The 21,581-nt window shown below is 40.6% G+C and overlaps 1 protein-coding gene and 1 long non-coding RNA gene across 2 annotated transcripts in view; one reads left to right on the top strand and one right to left on the bottom strand.

Moving 5' to 3' along the window:
* Positions 1 to 8,333: 8,333 nt before the first annotated feature.
* LOC133495785 (uncharacterized) lies at positions 8,334 to 9,263 on the bottom strand. The gene is made up of 3 exons (XR_009793656.1): positions 9,101 to 9,263; positions 8,865 to 9,011; positions 8,334 to 8,778 (listed from the first exon to the last, which is right to left on the bottom strand). It is a non-coding gene; the product is annotated as an uncharacterized LOC133495785 (long non-coding RNA).
* An 11,817-nt stretch (positions 9,264 to 21,080) lies between these two features.
* LOC133504891 (neural cell adhesion molecule 2-like) overlaps positions 21,081 to 21,581 on the top strand; it is a 229,684-nt gene continuing 229,183 nt past the window's right edge. The window contains exon 1 of the mRNA XM_061827648.1: positions 21,081 to 21,098. Coding sequence (XP_061683632.1) covers positions 21,096 to 21,098 — 3 coding nt within the window. The 5' untranslated portion in view covers positions 21,081 to 21,095. The remainder of the gene's footprint in view (positions 21,099 to 21,581) is intronic.

The raw sequence follows: 21,581 nt of genomic DNA on the forward strand, positions 1-21,581 counted from the left end.
AAGGAAATTAGATGGGGAAATTAACGTTGCATTTGAGCCTGTGTGATTCTCCAGCCTGACCTCCAATCAGAAAATGACAAGTTTTGAGCTACAAAGGATCTCTAAAGGTTCTTGCACTGTTTCATGATATGCCAGTCATCTTGATCAGTTAATTAAGATCTTAGGAAGGACAATTTCTGTAAACCCGCATGTAGTTATTAAGGAACTTGCAAAGTGAAAATTAAGGGTCCTTTTGAGATGGAAGTTGTAACCAATATGTTCCAGCTTTGTGTAATAAAGTTATGACCCTTTCCAGGTTCAATGCTTGCAAGTCAATGTCATCTACTCAGCTCACCAAGCGGGTATGCAAAATATTGTTGTGCTGTGACGACGTTGCGATGAAGGCCCCATATTGGCCTTTGTCTAGTTTGTGACTTGCTGATTAATCACCTTAACTACTGTGCCTTCGTGTTGTTAGTGGAGGGCCAGAACATCTGACTACGCTCTCCCCATTCCCCTTACACAGACTCATGATTGTTATGTCGTTTGTTTATGATCCGTGGCGCCTTTATGATGGGATAACGCTATCCATCAGTTGTCCCACTGGCCCACTTTCACCCAGGCACCGTCCCACCCTCGATGATTCAGTGACACAAAAATATGTTCAGCTAATTAGAAACTTTGAAATAGAGACACTGTCACGAGGGTCTTGTAAACGTGTCAGCAAGTAATTTACCTTAATTTTATTGTAAGGGTTGTCACACCTCCTCTTTACAGCACATTTTGTATTTACTATTAAGGATGTTGTTAAACCTATTTGGCTGTGCAGTTTGCTGGACCCTGCCCTCAACATTTGGAATATTACGGGGACGAAAAATGATACACACCAAGAAGAAAATGGTGTAGTTAACCAAGAATTTCTCATTTTACCAAAGGTGTAGTCTTTTTTTTAAAATGCTAAGCCACCGCTGAAATTGGAGCGCTATCTTGTGCGGCGGTTTCATGGCTGAACATTGTTTGTGAGTGACAAGTGCACAAATATCTCCTGACATTTGGTTGCTTCGACACAAAGAGCTCCATCAGTTTTCAACGACAATGACCTTGAGCTATTTAAGCCTTTGTGAGACTGCTTGGATATTGCAGAAGGTGTAATACTTTATACTTCTGTGACATGACCTGATGTTTTACCCTGACAGTGCTGATGAGTGAACTGTATCAACAAGAGGTCGGACATTAACCGTCATTATTTGCAAGCATAGCTTTCTAACCCTGGGAAGCTGACGAGGTCCAACACATTTATACAGACTCAAAAGTAATTTTTACATTTATCTCAATTATATAGTTTTTAAGATGAAAATATTAATGCATCCAGACTGACAGGAAAAGCACTTTCAGAATAATGAGTGATACAATTTGACAATCACCTACATGCAAGGAGATCTTTCAAACATATGGTTATCATCTGCCACATGCATCATTCATTAATATTTGTGGCTAATCACATTTTTAAAATTCATTTTCATTGATCTCACCCAAGACAGATTACCTCCAGAACTGCTCAATCAAGAATTCACTTATATAGATTCTGTCTGACAAATTGAAGTTGCTTAAAAGAGCTGTAATAAAATGGCACAATCCAAAGAAATATAGTGCCAGATTAGAAATAAAATAGTCATCTTTTACTCTGGAAAAGTTTACAATCACAATCAGATTTAGTATGTAACAACACACAAGGAATTTTTCTCCTGTGGTAGTTGCTACCTGAGTATGACATACATGTTGAGTATGATGAGCAATAGCCAGTAAATTGATAGGGAACTTTTATTTATTTATTTTCTCATAAGGACTCACAGTTGTGCAAGGATGCAGTCTCCTAGCATTTAGAGGAGTTAGAGTGCCCATTTGAGCGATAGTCCAATACAAACCATGTCAAAACCTCAAGGAGTGTATGCAGTTTAAAGTGACTAGTCGGCGATAATTATCGTACACAATACCAATACTGATTGACTGATTGTGACAACAACAACTCGAGGTAGAAAATTGGCAGCATGTTGCAGTGGAATTGTAAGTTAACTGTTCAAGAATTAATAACTTAATTGTGAGAGGGAAGAAGCTGTTGCAATGCCTTCTAGTTTTGATTTGCATTGATCGGTAGCCCCTCTCCGATGGAAAGAGTTGGTGGCCAGGATGTGAAGGGTCCAAGAGGATTATCCATTTTCTTCTCTTAGTTTTGGAAACGTGCAAGTTCTTTCTAATGACAATTTTATCCATTAGTCCTGACTGTCTGTTGCAGTCTAAGCTTGTCGGTTTTTGGAGCAGCACTAAACCAGACTGTCACAGGACCGATTCAATGATTGCTGTGCAGAACTACCTCAACAACTCCTGCTGTAAGCCGTTCTTCCTCAGAAGCCGCCAGAAGTCCATCCTCTGCTGAACTTTTTTTGAGGATGGAGTTGATGTGATGATGATCACTTCAGATCCCAAGAGACTATAATTCCCAGAAACCTGAAGGTCTCAGTGGTTGTCAGCAGGCAGTTGGATGGCGTGAGTGACAGCTGTGGCAAAAGATGCTTCCTGAAGTCGATGCTTATCTCTACATTCTTGAGGGCATTCAACTCTGAGTCAGCCGCACCAAAGCTCTTCATGTTGAGTAATGGTACGTACATTTAATTGTGGCTTCAGGAGAGCAAACTACATCCTTCTGGCATTATTAATGTGTGTCCATGGTTGTTGCCATGGCAATGGTGAGCCGAAATGTATTTCTTGCCATAGCAGTATTAATGTTGAGGAGGAAAAGAAAGGAAAAAAATGGAAGAGAAAAGTGGTCTTGTTCATGGATTGTGAAAAAGGGCCCATTTGGGATGCCCCTAGCAATACTAATCAAGGTGCAATTTAACCTACGTTTACACACAACAGCATTAGCGTTGGCAAGCTAACATGCCTGCAGTTCAGTTGATTTTGCCTTAATTCATAAAAAGTTTCAAAGCACATCACAGGTCAACAGCTGACAATGACTGACGATATCCCCTAATCTAGACCCCCTGATTATGCAGAGAAGAGAAGCTCAAAATTCCATTTAAGGGGGGAGCAGAAACCTTGAGAAATGGTCATTGGGGTTGGGGTATACCCTTTCAGGGTGACCAGGCCACAATGGATGTTGAATATATCACATGGTCCTGTAAAATATTCGTGACGATGGCATCCTTTTAAAGAAGTGACACAGGTACTGCAGATGCCTTCACGGAGTTGTTTTACCCAAAGACCTGGCCAGGTTGGTCAGAGCAGAGTCCTCCATAGCAGCGCCTCCAGGAAAGTGGTCCACCTCTTTTCCAAGTTGGTTGGCGCCTTAGATTGGATTATGGGTGCGTGGCAAGACGCTGAGTAGGAGAGGAGGGGAGAGTCAGTGGCAGGAGATAGGACAAGCGGCAGTAAAACAGGCCTACATGTACTTCAACTCCATGCCAAAGAGTAGAAATTAGTCTGAAGTTGGGATTTTGACATTTCTACTTAGATATCAGCTCTAAATATCAGCTGGTCGGGCATTCCCGATTACAAAGCCCAAATAAAAAATGCTCAAGAGCCCTTGGACTTCTTTCTGGCTTTCACAGGCACTAAAAGACAGGCATTGTGCAAGCATAGGTTTCAGTATGGAAAATAGAGTACAACTAAATCAGTGAGATAAGAAGCTAGAAACTAGACAGGGAAAGACGTGAAAGGAGTATTTTACAATAGTCGAGGCCAGACGTAACATGAGTTGGCCACGATCTCCGCTTCATCATTGCGATATTGCAGGGGAAAAAGAAAAAGAAAAAAAACCCCAAAAAAGTGTAGTTTGGGTCATATTCTTAAAGTGCCTCTGAATCAGAGTCCTTATTTTCTGATGTCTTTTTGGTAATGGTATGTTTCAAAACAAAAATCCTAATCCTAATAATGATGTACAGTATATCGTACGCAAGATGTTTTTATATCACATTACAATCTTGATGCAATTTTGAAAGTGTTATGAACCAAAATGCACTTCACATTCACATTTTGTGTGACAATCACTTGTTTGTGTTGTGAGGGGAAATGATAATCAAAATCGTCAGACAAGCTAACAAATGATCACGTGTAATCAAATACTGGAAACCGACGCTTGTCCAATAGAACAGGATTGAAAGTCCCATCCCTACAGTGATTTGAATAAGTTTTCATTTTTTGTGTCTACAAAATACTCCCGAGCAAAATTTGTGGTCACGCTACAATCTGCTAGGTGTACTTTGAAGTGCACGTCCATTGTGGTGGGCAGGTAGGGTGGCAACTTGCCCTGGGGGGCTTGGCACCGGGCCAGTAGCTCGAGCATGTGTTCATTAGTGAACTGTGGGGAAGCTTATCATTCAGAATGGCCTCATTAGTGATTGGAATTAATATGCTGTGGGTTCATTAGAGCCGCAGGCAGGGGAGTTGCCAGGACTACAGAATGCCCTCACTTCTCATGTTGGGTCAGATGTTGGCAAAAATCTGCTGAAAACACTTGTTGGACATAAACCGCACTACTCTGTACACCACTTGTCTAGCATGAGTGTGATATGGTGGTTATTCACTAACAGGTTCCGTAGGAACGCAGGCAAAAAGAAGGGGGGGGGGGGGGGAGACACATGGCACTTATTACTACCCAGTCACACACACAGACACATTGCAAGCTGAAAATGTACTTTTTGATGTGCTGCATAGGTTAAATTTACCATTAGTTCTTATCTGAGGGGTGGACTTTCGCGCAAATCAACATAATGCTTAAAGGAGCAACTTTATTGTATGCAGGTCGATTCGAAGAATGAATTTTCCACTCAGTCCCCACCCTCTATTTTGAATAAATGACAGCTGGTGGGCTGCTACATATTTGTTGTGTGCTGATCGCATGCTGAGAGAAAGATACGTGCACTGTACCGCTCATTAAATATTGAACGACCACACTGTTGTTATTTTATTTATTACAACATCAGATCGAGGGCCCGATTGGACTTGAAAAGTTCTGCAGCACACACTACCTTCTGTAATGCAAACATTCAGAATGCTGTTGGGGAGGGGGAAAAAAAACATCCACAGAAATGCTTTGTAACTTAGAAAATCCACTTGAAGTTCTGGTGGGATTTTTTTCACAGTGATGAGTTGGTTCAGTGATGATTTTATAGTGTACAATAAACTGTGTGTATGCGTGTGTGTGTGTGTGTGTGTACGTATGTATGTATATATGTTTTTCCATCTATTTTCTAAGCTGCTTATCCTAAGCGCTGGAGTCTATCCCAGCTGTCAACGGCCAGGAGGCGGGGTACACCCTGAACTGGTTACCAGCCAATCCCAGGTCACATAGTGACAGACAGCAGTCGCACTCACAATCACACCTAGGGCCAATTTAGAGTGTCCAATTAATATTTTTGGATGTAGGAGGAAACCGGCGTGCCCGGAGAAAACCCACACAGGCACGGGAAGAACATAGTGAGTGCGGCTGTTTGTCTCCATGTGCCCTGTGATTGGCTGGCAACCAGTTCAGGGTGTACCCTGCCTCGTGCCCGTTGACAGCTGGGGGAGGGTCCACCATTCCCTGCAACCCTTGTGAGGATAAGCGACAAAGAAAATGGATGGATGGATATATGTATATATATATATATATATATAATATATATATATATATATATATACTACTCCACTGTTGAACTGCTCCAGATGATGTACGTGGTTGTTATTAATGTTATGGTATAGCATTGATGGTTTCTGTAATTGCCATGTGATGGCGGTGTTAAGAGGTCGATCAATTCAGTGAAGTCCCCGCTGAAGGTCTTCGTACCAAGTGTTGGAATATTATCATCAGTAAACAATCTTGAGAAAAACTCTACAAGAGCTTGTAATGGGCTACCTTTTATTAGCATGTGCATGGAATGTGAAATTAAAATGATTTTTAGAAGGTGAATCATAGTTTAGTTTATTGAAATGTCAAAAAGTCCATAGGTTATAGCAAAGTCTTTTGTTTCCACGTACACTTTTGTCAGACTTTACCACACAATAGGAACTCTTAGGCTTCAATGTTATACTTGAGACCTGCACGGTCGAAGAGGAAGCAAGAACGAGATAGGAAGTTAATGATAGCAGCCTTTGTTTGATTTCTCTCTCAACTCTCCTGTAGATTCAGCTGCCAGGCATCACACGCTTGTGATGGAGCTAAAAGGAAGAACACTCAGAGAACATTCAGCAGACATTTACTTTGGTGTTCTTTGTGCTGCAGCTGAAGGGTCTTTGTCAAATGTGATGGCAAGACTATTCTTTTTTTGTCTCATGTATTATCGCTCTAGATGCTCCGACTTCTCCTGATTGAAGTAATTCGTTCACAATGTGAAATCAGAATGTTCCTTATGATCCTCAGGGGTTACTCGCAATAAAGAGAGCCTGGGCCAACTCGCCGGCTCACATCACGGTTCTTTTCTAATAGAGAGGCTTTCCAAAGCTGACACTGAACCTTCTGTACCTTACTTGAAAGGACATAGAGCGACTGAAATCAGTATTTAAAACATCACCTCTTTTCTCACCCAATATATTCCCAACGGTGGTATTCACCAGAAAACGTCACCAGATGTCGGGAACAACTCAAGTAATCCAACCATACAAAGAAAGTAGAACAAATAAACGCCGAAATTAAGTTGTTTAAAAATGCGAAATGACATGGGAAAAAGTACTGATCACATGAAGAAAGGGAGGTACTTAACGGACAGCCAAGACGACGCTTTAAATCAATGCCCAGACCCTTGTCAGTGCAACTGAATATCAACTAGTTGAGTCCTCAGTGATGGCTTGTAAAACATAATCATGGAATATCTAACCCTTCTTACGGAAGTGGAAGCCAATACGACTGCCATAAATTTGCTTCTATCCATATTTGGGATGGAGGTGTGCATAAAATACAGTAATTTCAGGCCTACCAGCTGCGACTTTTTTCCACACACTTTCAACCCTGCGGTTTATTTGGTGATGCGGCTTATTTGTGCATTTTTTTCTCTTGGCACTTGAGCGGAAAAGGTAAGAATGAGACTGGTAAAATATATGTGCCGAGGAAGTGACTTTTATCGGGCCTGTTAGCGCTGTGCTAGCGTGTTGGTGCTGTGTCACTGGCGTGTCTCAGTGATATTTACCGGTAAGTTTGATTTTAACTGGCACTGTTAGCGTTATTTTCTGCAGGATAATAGTATCAGAAAAACTCAAAAATAAAGCTGCAAGAAAAGGTCAGCCAATCACCCGACTTGAATCCAATTGAAAACCCTGGGAAAGAAGTGAAACTTAAGATCGATTAAAGCCGCCCATAGAACCTTCAAGATTTGAAGACTGCTTGTGTGGAAGAGTGGTCCAAAAATCACAACAGCAATGCAAGCATGTGACCAGTTTCTCCATACAGGAGGCCTCTTAAGGCCTCTTGAAGCAATCATTGCAAAGAAGCGTTCCAATTGTACCATTATTACTGTAAATCAAGACCACTTGGCGTGTTCAACATGTTTTCCGGGTCTCATTTCACATTGTTGTCGATGTTGTTCCCAACATCTGGTGAAATGTTCATGTCAGCATTATCTTGGGATATATATGGTACATTTAATGAGAAAATGGTGAGGTGTTAAATACTTATTTCAGCCTCTGTACATACATATAGATACATAAATAATCCATCTTCTGCAGTATAAACCTCTCTTCTCCCTGGACAGCTAACTGCTATGGTGGAGGAGTCTGTGACTGATAAACTCTTGCTGCCATAGTGACCACTAACTGTCACTTGAGCTGTACGTAGACCTGTCATAACATTTTTAAAGACAATTTTGTCCCAAGACACGATAAACCATAGGTTTTTTTTAATGCCTCTGAAATCATGAATGTTAGGCCTTCCTTTATTAGTGTTACTATTTTTATTATTTCCTTTGTTTTTTTTCTTTTCCCTAATTTTTTTTAAACTCTTCAAATATTGATCCCCAGAGCTGTCAAATGTTACAGAACGTCCGTATTTTGTTCTGGAAATCACACGCTGAAGCATTAAGGCTGTAACACCGATTGTTCTGCATGTTAGGGCGGGGGAAATACGTGTGTCATTAATTACCGGACGATATTGGGCTGCGTCCAGCTACTGTGATGAAAAGAAAAGGGGGGCTGCTTGGGAGCACACTATTTTATTGTCCCTAAGCAAGCCAGTTGCCAAGCTGCATAAGCAAAAATTGTCTTTGCAATGCAGTAGAAATCACTGTTCATTGCCTCCATGGTAGCGAATAAAGGACACTTCTTATCACGTATCATGTTTGTTGTCACGACGACAAGGAGTGAAGTGAGCAGGAAAAGATGCAAAAACAAGCATGATGCTAATTGCTAAGCTATCGTGTCATGAAGTCGCAAAACCCCAAAATAAGTGATTCGGTGCTACAATTAGTCCGTCACATTAGTCTGGCTGGAAGGTGGTGTTGCAAAGTTTGGACAACAAAACAACAAGCCAATAAATACGTTTGTGTCCGGAGATACTGGAGACATCATCTGAGAATGGGGTCAGGTCAAAACTATTTTAATATGAATAATAAATATTTGTAGTACAAGATAACATGTCCATGTCCATTGTCCAAGTCGCTTACCCTCACAAGGGCAGAGCCAGGGCCTATCCCAGCTAACATCGGGCGATAGGCAGACTACACCTTGAATTGGTTGCCAGTCAGTTGCAGGGCATACATCAACACCATCACTGAGCGGAAATCGATCCCATGCTGCCTTCACCAATGTCAGTCGTGTGTGCCACTACTCCATTACCTTACAAGATAACATTTATTGTTAACATTTTTAAATACATTTATATATCCCAAGTCACCAATTGTGTAGCAGTCAACTCGCCTGACTTTGGTGCAGACGTGGGTTCAGTTCCCGTTCGTTGACGCCGAATGGCTGTCTCTATGTGGCCTGTAGCGGACTGGTGACCAGTTCAGAGTGGAGTCCGCCTTTCGCCTGAAGTCAACTGCGACCTGTGACCCTAACCAGGATAAGCACTGTTGAAAATGGAAGGATGGAGGTTTATTAGTCCAATCATGAAGGAATATCAATCACATCAGTAGCAATAGTGAATACTGTCACAAACCTCTGGTGCGGGGCTAGACCCAAATGCAGGACTCCGGGACAAGGACATGATATTAGGTGTAGTTTTATTCAAGCTGAGGTGGCACAGAAACACTGTAACGAGGATACCTCAACACGACACAATTTTCAGTGGTGGAGATTCCTATTGTCAATGAATACAACTCACAAACTCAGGGGACAGCGACGTGGCGAACTCCGACTTAAATACACCATCTAATAACAGTCCCAATGTGAAACAGCTGTGCGTGGTGACAGGGCAGTGGCCACGCCCCTCTTGGCCATGGTCCAGCCTGGCACATAAAATATATAGGAAAGATAAATATATAATATAAATAGCATGAAAGACTACATTTATATAGGTACATTCACGAAATAGAACGCTAAGCTATTACCTAAGCATAAACTATCATGTTCAAACTATCAGCAATGTTTGTTTGCAAAATAGTGTTGCATTTTAGTTGACTTTTGAGATTTGATTAATCTGATTTCTTTTTTGTTTTTCAAACCAAGGTTGAAAACAATTGGTAAAGGCTAATTCATTCAATGATGGCATGTTGAGATCTTATATACTTTGATTCAGGCTGCAACTGTGTTCACCAAAACAAAGTTGACCCAATAAAAACAAAATAATAAATATTGAAGCCAAAATTTAATAACAATTACGTTAATGGAGTAATGATTATGTTATGGCCTCACAGTTCTGACGTACCGGTTTCAGTCCTGGACCTGCCCGTGTGGAGTTTGGATGTTCTCCCGTGCCTGCGTGGGTTTTCTCCGGGCACTCTAGTTTCTTCCCACATCCTAAAACATGCAACATTAATTCGAGACTCCAAATTGCCCTGAGGTGTGATTGTGAGTGCAACTGTTCTCTGTCTCTATGCGATTGGGTGGCAACCACTTCAACGTGTACCCCGCCTCCTGCCCGTTCACAGCTGGTATAGGCTCCAGCACTCCCTGCGACCCTCGTGAGGATAAGCGACTAAGAAAATTGATGGATGGCATAAAAGAATATGCATAATTATTTTTTATCCAATTATATACAGTAGCATACCGGAATAACTGCAACTCAACAAAGTTGAGAAAATATGAAAATTCAGACAAATTGTTCAGCCAATCAATTTCTATACATATGCAATAATCTCTGAAATATAGAATAAAGGCAATCCTGGTTTACATGGAGTTCTCTATTTCAGTTCTAATTGCTTTACAATCCCAAACCAAATAAAAACACTCCATATGAACACCTCAATCGGAATGAGCAGGCTGAATAACATTTAACATAACATTTAGTAATATTTTATAACAAAAAAAAAGGAGCTACCGTAATGTGACGAGGCAATATCACCTTTGTCCCAAAGGCAGACTACAAAGGCATTGCAAAGAATTTTAGTTCCTGTGAACTACGGTTATTTCCAGGTCAAAATGGGCCTTCAGCCTCACTTATCAAAAATACCGTCCACTAAATGCACTCGAATTGCTTGGTTGCTTTTCCACCATGTGTGATTTGTGGTATCCGTCTACAAATGTCTGCAATCTGTGAATTAAATACAGTAAAAATAACGAGCAGCAGTAGCTGCATTTGAGTTAAAAAAAAAAAAAAAATAGTTGTTTTTTATCTAACAGTGGGTGAATGTTTTGGATAAACATGCCTCCGGTGTATATTCACACCGCAATTTAAATGTTTTATTTATATGGAAATAAAGTGAGCATTGTAGGTTGGCAAACGAATGGGCGATGCGAGTGCAGGAGCGCCTGCCTGGCGTTTCTATTTCTAGATGCAGAACGGCACCACCCCAAAACTGACCTGGATAACGAGCGCATGGTGTGTCGCCGTTGTAACGTGAGCATAATGGATTCACCCCCCACCCCGCCCCCCATCGCTGTTTTAATGGACTCATTTGCATAGAAAAATGAGTCAATATCGTATCTAAAAATGGTGGGACTTCATTGGCTGCGTGAGAATGAGTTTGGAAAAAGAGTGAAGCCAAGAGTGAAACTCACACCTGTCCCCCGTTATATTCCCTTCAACCCGCACGGGCCTCATCGGAGATGCCAGATAATGTGTACTTGTTGCTAAGACAACCACTTTGACTTCTCATTCATCTTGATAGTTACTGTATGTTGGGCAGGATGACGAGCTTTTAAGTGATTGAATATGTGCATGATTTAAGGGCTGCTCAAAAAACTAATTTCAACAAAACATTTGGGCTGAAATTCTTGAGGAACATCAAGCGAAAAATGCTATATATGATTTCCATCAAGATTCTTAACCTTGACTGTTTGGTCATCGGGGCGCAAGTTTATTCTCAGCAAACACAACATAAATTATCGGCAAACAATTTTTGTGTGGTCTCCATCTACTCAAGCAAAGTCAGAGAGATTGTTGTGCCAAAACGAAGCCAGAATTCAAGCGGTCTCACCTAAGAAGGGTACCTTTAAGGGTTTGTCTATGCGTTATTTTATTTTATTTTTCACTCTCTCATCCACAGCTCTGTTGTTCTGCTCTTGCAAGTAATTGCTCTACTTTGAGGCCATCAATCCTTCGCAATCCTGTTAATGTGTTCCCTCCTCCTCGCTCGATACAGACCCAACATATTTGTTTGAGAACAGCCTTTGTTTCTTTCCATCATCGTTAGTATTTCCAATTTCACAGCTTTGTTGCTATTTGATGGACTTTTCTCGACACTTTTAGACACGCTATGCATTTATATGTATGTAGTCTCCAAAACGCTGAGCCCATCTGTTTCATTGCTTTTATTTTATGTGTGTGTGTGGCACAGTGGTGCGACTGGTTAGTGTTAGCCTCACAGTTCTGATGACCGGGGGTTCAAATCCTGGCCCCGCCTGTGTGGAGTGTGCATGATCTCCCTGTCCCTGTGTGGGTTTTCTCCAGGCACTCAGGTTTCCTTCCATATCCCAGAAACATGCATTCATTGGAGACTTTTCCGTTAGGTGTGATTGTGAGCATGAATCCGTTTCTACAGTGAAGAAAGTAAGTATTTGAACACCCTCCTGTATTGCAACTTCTCTACTTAGAAATCATGGAACGTTCTGAAATTTTCATTGTAGGTGCATGTCCACTGTGAGAGAGATAATCTAAAAAGAAAAATCCAGAAATCACAATGTATGATTTCTTTTTTTTAGCGATTTATTTGTGTGATACAGCTGTAAATAAGTATTTGAACACCTGAGAAAACCAATGTTAATATTTGGTACAGTAGGCTTTGCTTTCAATTACAGAGGTCAAATATTTCCTGTAGTTGTCCACCAGGTTTGCATAGACTGCAGGAGGAATTTTGACCCACTCCTCCACACAGATCTTCTCTAGATCAGACAGGTTTCTGGGCTGTCGCTGAGAAACACGGCGTTTCAGCTCCCTCCAAAGATTTTCTATTGGGTTTAGATCTGGAGACTGGCTAGGCCACGCCAGAACCCTGATATGCTTCTTACGGAGCCACTCCTTGGTTTTGGTGGCTGTGTGCTTTGGGTCATTGCCATATTGAAAGACCCAGCCACGACCCATCTCCACTGCTCTGACTGAGGGAAAGAGGTTGTTCCCCAAAATCTCACAATACACGGCCACGGTCATCCTTTCTTAATACAGTGCAGCCGTCCTGTCCCATGCGCAGAAAAACACCCCCAAACCATGATGCTACCACCCCCATGCTTCACATGAGGGATGGTGTTCTTGGGATGGAACTCATCATTTGTCTTCCTCCAAACACGGTTAGTGGAATTATGACCAAAAAGCTAAATTTTGGTCTCATCTGACTACAAAAACTTTCTTCCACGACTTTCTCCCATGACTCCTCTATCATCCAAATGGTCATTGGCAAACTTAAGACAGGCCTTGACATGTGCTGGTTTAAGCAGGGGAACCTTCCGTGCCATGCATGATTTCAAACCATGACGTCTTAGTGTATTACCAACAGTCACCTTGGAAACGGTGGTCCCAGCTCTTTTCAGGTCATTGACCAAGTCCTGCGTTGTATTCCTGGTCTGATTCCTCACCTTTCTAAAGTTCATTGAGACCCCATGAGGTGACATCATGCGTGGGGCTACACTCTGATTGAGATTGACAGTCATGTTTAGCTTCTTCCATTTTCTAATGATTGCTCCAACAGTGGACTCTTTTTCTCCAAGCTGATAAACAGGTGTTCAATAACTTATTTGCAGCTGTATCACACAAAAACACTGTTAAAAAAACATGCATTGTGATTTCTGAATTTTTCTTTTTAGATTATCTCCCTGACAGTGAAATTGCACTGACGATGAAAAATTCAGTCCCCTCCAGGACTTACAAGTGGGAGAACTTGCAATATAGCAGGGTGTTAAAAAAACTATTTTCTGGCAACCAGTTCAGGGTGTACCCTGCCTCCTGCCCATTGACAGCAGGATTAGGCTCCAGCACTCCCACAACCATTGTGAGGATAAGCGGCTGGCTAAGAAAATGAATGGATGGAGATATATATATTTAGTGTTCCACATAATTTCCAGTGTATTGACGTGTGGAGCAAAAGCCATTTGTCTCAAGCAAGAATCATTTAGGTTTGTGAGAAAAAATTTGCATTTTTTGCAGCATCATAAAGAGTTAATAGATGTTTTGTATTTGATTATAATGTGATGACATTCAAGTCGAAATCAATGACATTATTAAAAATATTGATGTTTAAAATGTTGATGTCCGCACATCACACCAGTCCCCAAATTTTTTTGTGCCATGGAATGGCTTCACGTGAAGATATATTTTAATGGACCCGCACAGAAACAAATAAAGGCAAGTGATTTATACAGTACATATAACTCATGGTTACACCTAATGAAATATTTTTTAGCGGCAACACTCCGCATGTTTTTCTTCTGCAATGAGCTGGGCTGTATCACCTGGTGTTCCTTTAAAAAAAAAAAAAGAAAAGAAAAAAAAAGTAACATGACGTTGTCTCCAAAATCACAAAGCATATCTTTTTCATTACTTTTAAGAAAAATTATTTTATTGTACAAACCACAATTTCAATAAAATTGGGATATGTCAAATAAAAACAAATTTCAAACACTTTTCAACCAATATTCGATTGAAGACACTACAAAGACATTTAATTTTCAAACTGTTGAACTTTTTTTCACCCGTAAATATTCTCTCATTTTGAATTTGATAGCTGCACATGCTGTTTTGAAATCTGGGACAGGTTCATGTTTACGCGTTACATCTTCTTTCCCTTTAACAAGATTCAAGTGTTAAAGAAGTGAGGGCACTAATTGTTGAAGCGTTGTAAGCGAAATTCTTTCTCATTCTTGCTATCTGCAGTTCCTCATTAATCTCAGATCTCTGTTGTGGTATTTTGCATTTCATAATACACCTGCAGACAGGTGCATTATGAACATGAGACAGGTTTGGACTGCTGGCACTGCTACTACGAATGTAGCCATGCTGTTTTTACATGTGCAGAATGTGGCTTGGCACTGTCTTGCTGAAAGAAACAGGAGTCCCTGAAAAGGACCTTGCTTGGATGGCAGCATCTGTTGATTCAAAACATGTACGATAGCATGAATGGCGCCTTCACAGAAGGGCAAGTTACCCATCCTATGGCCATTAAGACACCCACATACCTTTACAGATGCTAGCTTTTCAACTTTATGGTGATGTATAATCCTGATGGATTGATGAATCTCTATCCTCTTTGGTCAAGAGGACACCACGTCCATGATTTGTTTTAAAAAAAAGTGTGCTAAACAGATCACCGCATACTTTTCCATTTTTCCATCTTAGATGAGCTTGGGCCAAGAGAAGCCTGGCTGCCTGCGATGGTTCTGGTTTTTGTTCATATATGGTTTTGGATTTGCAAGGTATAGTTTTAAGTTGGATTTGCAGATGTAGCAACCAAGTGTGATAACTAACAATGGGTTTCTGAAGTCTTCCGACTATTTTGAAACTGACAGATCAGTGTCTTTCCATACAAGCACATTTCACTATAGTTGCTTTCTTTAGGAGGGGAAAAAAAGGCTAGCTATCTGCGACCATTGATTATGTCCTTACAAGTGAACATTAGTTGGTTCTGGACTTCTATCTTCCAGGCCAGTGATCAGTGTCAGCCAAGTTCAGAAAGTGGTTTTCCCACAGGCGCTGGATTAAAAGTATTGCTTTCGTTCAAAAAGGTTTCTGCCTCAAGGTTATGTGTGGAAAAATCCCCCACTCCCAGCACAATCCCCCTTTCCCTTGCTTTTACAGTACACACAGTCATTCTATAAAACGCAAGATGCGATGTCGTGACTTCCTTTATGTGAGCACACGTTGAAATGTTTGAAGTAGAGTATATAATTTTTGCCGCGATGTCCATCATTATTAGAACCAAAAAGTTATTTTCCCCATTGCGACAGACCAGCTTTGCGTTGTTGTTGTTGTTATCGGGCTACTTCCTGGCTCATGGAGGATGACAGACAGGTGTAAAGCTACATTTGTGAATCTATAACTTTATCAAGGGGCTTCACCAAAGTTTCAGGGTTCACACAAAAGGATAAAGTTTGGGAAAATATGTAGTCCTATTCATGGTCTCTGTTCTAGTATTGACTGTTTTACGATGTTAAAATGACTGCAGTGGAAAAAGGTCATTAAAATAATAAAGCTGGTGACTTTGCATAGTAGAGCATAATTGGCGTAATATATTTTCATTGGAAATGTTAATGTTTGTTGCTATAGTAAACCAATTTTTCGACAACTCGACCACCTTTATTTAAAAAAAGAAAAGAAAAGACTTGTGTTGTTTTTGTTTGTGTTATTGCAGTGTAGTCGAGACATGTAGTCAAAGTAGAAATAGCTTATTCGATTAAAAACCTGAAGCTGTTTCATGTGAAATAAATACATGGGGTGGCACGGCGGGGCAAATTGGTAGAGCGTTGGCCTCAGAGTTCTGAGGACCACCGTTCAAATCCTAGCCCCGCCTGTGTGGATTTTGCATGTTCTCACCATTTCTGCGTGGGTTTTCTCCAGGCACTCTAGTTTCGTCCCACATCAAAAAAAAGATGCAACATTAAATAGACACTCTAAATTGCCCCGAGGTTTGATTGTGAGTGCGACTGTTGTCTGTCTCCATGTGCACTGCGATTGGCTGGCGGCCAGTTTAGGGTGTACCTCGCCTCCGGCCCGATGACAGCTGGGATAGTCTCCAGGACTCCTGTGACCCTTGTGAGGATAAGTGGCTCGGAAAATGAATGAATGCATAAATGTATTGACAGTGGAAGTGAAGTGCAGGCAGAGAGTCGAAAGCGAATCAAAATTGCTAATTGTGTTCCAATGGAATAACGAGGAGATATTACAAAGATTGTTATCACAGATCCTGCTTTCAAAAGAAATGCAGTGAAGAGCATGTTTTTTTTTTACTAGCCTTCTGATTTTACAACTAGTTATTCATCAATTTGTTGTGTATCTCTAATTACATGAGATGATAATTCCTTCATATGGGTTCACAGTCATAACGGCCCTTGGAGAGGAGTCATAACTACCAAGTGACCTGTGACAAAAATGAGTTTGACACCCTCTGATTGAAGTCATAAGAGTATAATTTGAGCTTGGTCTTCATTACATCTTTGTGTTTTCAGTTATTTTTTCACTTAATGTAAGTTATCACTTTTTGAAGTTCTATGATTGCAACAGAGCTCGAGCAGCAGCAAATGCTGAGGTGAAGCGGAAGAGGAAACGTAAGGTTTTATACTTTTATGATTTCCAGACATGCACGCTTTTGAGGTAAAAACCACCTCGCTTTGCACAGGCGTTAAGTCCAGAAACTGACATGCAAATTTGTCGTAAATATCCGCCCCCTCTTAAATTGTTTCAAATTGCAGATATGAATAGCTTCACAATAAATACACAAACTATGCACGCAAACTGAGATTACATACCTACATACCTAATATAACATTATTCACAGACTGACATTTCAATCTCAACTTGTTACATTACATTGCAGATTCGAGCACTTCCTGTACCTGACGGCAAGTGATAAGCTTGTTAAGCTTCACCACTGCCGATAGCCGAGCCGAGCTTTCCCTTCTTCATCTTGAGGGGTAAACGCCACGTTTTTTATGCAGTCAACCCCACAAAGAACCTCACCTGCCTTTTGGACCTCTAGCGGAGTCTTCTGCCATACCGCTGCATGGAAAACAACAGCATAACATTTTTAACACTCTTTCCTGAAGGCTGAGCGGGAGCAGAGTATGCCTGCCGGCACTAATGAATTTCAGGCCGATACTAACTATTATATTCATTCATTTTCCGTACTGCTTATCCTCACGTGGGTCCCCAGTGTGCTTGAGCCCAACCCGGCTATATCGGGATACGCTCTTAAGTGGCCGCCAGCCAATCACAGGACACATCTAAACAATTTAGAGTCTTCAATCAACCTAGCACGCATGTTTTTGGGATGTGGGAGGAAATGCACGCTGGCAGAGGGAGTACATGCAAACTCCACACAGGCAGGGCTGGATTTCAACCTGCAACCTCAGAACTGTGAGGCACATATGCTAACCATAACCAGTTGGTCTCCATTTTGCCCTGACAACAATAATAATAATAATAATTGACATATAATAGGCTGTGATTGAGAGATCAAAGCCAAAGAAGAAAAGGTGAACATGTGCATAGCATATAGTGTGTAGAATAACAAAATAAAGAAAACACAAGCAGACGGTGTATGTTGTGGCTTATATTCTCAAATGTGCCCACGCGGGGTCACAAGCAACGATCTGACCTTCTGACAGCCCGCAGACACAAATAAAATTTTCCAGCAGGGATCGCTAAATCATTTCATTCATCCATTAATCTCGCTTGCTCCCCTAATTGAAGAATTTGTGTACTACTGATGCGCATGTTACATTTGATTAAAAAAAAGGGCTTGTCCTCAATTTAAATCTTGTTCATGTCACCATTAAATTTAACGTTATGTGCACGTTTTATTTCCAAGAAATTAATCATGTTATTGAAAGGGAAACCTCTTACATTCCTGCATGACAGATATGCTGTGCGGGATCCAAAACCAGTGCAAATCTGGCTCCTGAAACGGCATCTTTCTTCATTTCGCTAAATAGTTAATAGCGTGCCAATCATCAGCACCTGCTGAAATATGCAAAGAGCGTCCATGCCACGAGGGCACCGGATCACAGCAGCCAGACGTTTCCCCAGCCAGCCCGAAAGCATCGAAATGGCTCGCTTTTGCACACTGCCGTCAATCCTACATCATCAGCTTGTTCCACCTGAAATATAATTTTGAGTTTAACAAGCATGGGATCGCGCCGCGAACAAGACGTCTTTGCCCTCAATTTAATTACTCTTATTGTTCTAATTATTTGTGACACTACTCTAGCTGCGAGCCAAGCTCAGAGGTTGACAGGGCAAATAGCACGGTAATTACTAGGTAATGTGTTTCTTAATTGTACTTTTTCAGCGGTTGTGGATCAGTGGCATTTAGTTGAGTTACCCAAAGTTGAAAGAGTTTTGTTTGTGTTTTTTCATGGGAACGTCTCATGCCTTACGTACAAAAGCTTCTTTCCGAGGACCTCCAACTGTCCTTGCAGGATTCGAGCATCTAAGACATTACGCAATAGTAATCCACACTCCATCGTCTTGAAAACAACTAAATGTTGACTTGAGAACTTGACCTCTAGAAGGGGGTGTAGGGCTGGGGGTGGAATCAACTCAATGTGCCCCTGTGAACGCAATGAACACATTTGATGATGAAAACAAAGCACATAGCGGAGTTGTGTGCAGCCTGTCCGCATTTCATGCTTACCTCCTTGCTAGTGCTAATTTAACAGGAAGTTTGCACCATCACTTCTGATGCTAAAGCACACCTAAATTTGCTTTTCACACAACTGAAAATAATAGGGATGTATTTTTTTTTAATGAAACACTTTGCTTCTGGATGTTAGAAGACAGACAAATGCTGTGCACTTTTATGCACAGTCGGTAGTCCATAACAATGTCTAATCTTGATTGCCTTTTGTTTCATTGCCTCAGGTTACATGAATGAAGGCTCAAGCACAAACTATATTTTATAAATTAAGTCAAGGGCGGAGCGGCGTACGGGGACGCCAAAGAGAGAAAATCCATTTTAAACAGAACCATCCCACCCAATTTCTTCAGATGGGAACAAAAATAAAGCGTGGGACAGTTCTCGTTTCCCCATCAGCTTGCAATTATTGGAACCCTGTGCCCAACAATGCAAATAAAAAATGTCAATATGGTACATGAATGCTCACATTATAGTATAATATAGCTTTACTATTGTAAGCGATGTAGCTGTCGACAAAGCAGAAGCGTTGCAGACTTTTGAAAAGTAGGACATATTCTGCATCAAAACAGGTTGCTTTGATCTACTTGTGCTGTCGTTATTGTTGCTACTTGGCTCTTTTTCTTAACCAACTGGAAACTTGATTGGCAGTATATTGCCTGCTAAGACATTAATGACTGTTTGTATTGTAGAACTGCAATTTTTGACAACAGAGCCTGAGACTGCTTCATTTATTCTACATTACAATGTCAGTATTCATTGGAATTAAGAAAGTATTTAGTCAAAATATTATGCTGTAAATTCATTATATCAGTGGCATACGAAAATATTTGCCGTGATTGGGAAAAATGTATTGCCCTAAAAAATTTGAGAGAGAACAAATGCTATAAAAATATTGCAGCAAAATCTGCAATATAGCAGGACGGTGAAGCAAGAACTACGATATAGCGTAGGATTACTTTATATGTATTTTGTGATGACAAGTTGTAGGGACTCATTTTTTCAATGATATACCGTCATGCAGCCTGGGACTCACAAAGTCTCAAATGTAAAATAATCTACAGTGTGTTACCCACTCTGTTCTTTTTGTCTTTTTTTTCATAAATATTTCTGTGGTTTTAGAAAAAGAAGAATCACCTTTTTCATGAACATGCAGAGATGCACACAGTTTTTGTGACCGTATTAGTTCATCTTTTTCAAACATTTTCCCTGGTGGATTCAATGACATTCCAATCCAACTTTATTTGTTAAACTGGAGTCATCAGATTATGATTGATCAGATTCATTCATGATTGATCAGATGACAGCTGTTATTTAATTGTGGAAAATCAAATGAGCAATCAATTAGGTTCCAACACTCAGATTTATTTGTGCATGTGGACTCATACACCTGAACCTTTTGTTGTTGTTACATTTCCAAAGTGCAAATAAGATAGCCACAATTTAAGGGGCAAAAGACAACAAACATGTCGAGCAAAATGAAAATTTCAATTTGAGTGACATGAAAATTTGCAACATCAAGGTTTGTTATAATTTCAGCTTTGTTCGGAGGGTGCAATTAAAAAAAATGACAACCACCATTCACTCTTTTGTTTAAAAACCTTGTGGTCGTTCTCATTTGTAGACCTTGTTGTTATTGGTTTTTTTTTTCATGTGTATGTAAACTTGAATCTATGCTGTCCTACTTCTACTTTTGGTATTTTAGAATACAGTACAAACTGTCATGGCAGGCATGGCAGCTCACCGGTTTTTCTCAGTGAAACAGCGGTTTGGTAATGACATGCTTCGTGCAGTAATTCTGGTTATGTCACTGCTTCTTGGAAAATTGTAAGCAGTTTTGAATGCATATTTCAGTGCATGTGAACGCATCAAATCCAATACTTACCATTATCATCAAATTTTCAGGGTTATGAAAATGGCCTCATTACATCAAACTGATTTGGCCAAAATTCTTCCATAATTGGCTGTGTTTTGTTATTCATTCAGTAATTGTAAGTTACAATATGTCGCTGATTGGCTTCAGATCCCAAAATAACTTCTGATTGGAAGCAAAATGAATTTAAAGAACTTGCAGACAAATACAAAGTCCATATTGATGCTTTGTTTACTTTTTCTTCATTTTTGCAGGGATTCTTGTGGATTCAGGCGGGACATACAGTAGCAAGGCATCTAAGGCTGCTGTTTCTGTTCTGCCACTATTCATTGTGGAGAAGGCCAATGGTGAGCAAATCGTATCATGTATGAAGGAAAAAGGGCTATTTGTCAAGATGTTGAGCCCGTTGGGCGCAGTGCGATACGTTTGTTTACCTGTTCTCTCTTGAATGAAACTTTGCTCACTATGCAGCTTTCTACAGTGGTCTGAGTCATTCAAGCAGATTTTAATTAGGATTATTACAACTTGAGGACAGCCTTATAAGGTCCAGTCATGTTTATGACTTCATTTGTAACTCCATGAATATATTTGATTTGAATGTGATCCACAATTCTGACTAATTGCGCCACATCCTATATTGGTATTTGACCTCCCTTCCCTGACACTCAAGCACGAAATCCACTCCGAGACAACGTTGCTTGACCCAAGGTCACTCGATTCATTGGCGTCGGGCTAATTGCGTTGACCCCAGTCACAATGAAAGCTTCTAAGCATCTTGCGCTTGCCCTAAATCGGAGGTCTCCGCCTTGATTCCGTGTCAAATGGAGATA

This window comes from Syngnathoides biaculeatus, chromosome 2 (assembly GCF_019802595.1).
Source record: "Syngnathoides biaculeatus isolate LvHL_M chromosome 2, ASM1980259v1, whole genome shotgun sequence".
NCBI lineage: Eukaryota > Metazoa > Chordata > Actinopteri > Syngnathiformes > Syngnathidae > Syngnathoides > Syngnathoides biaculeatus.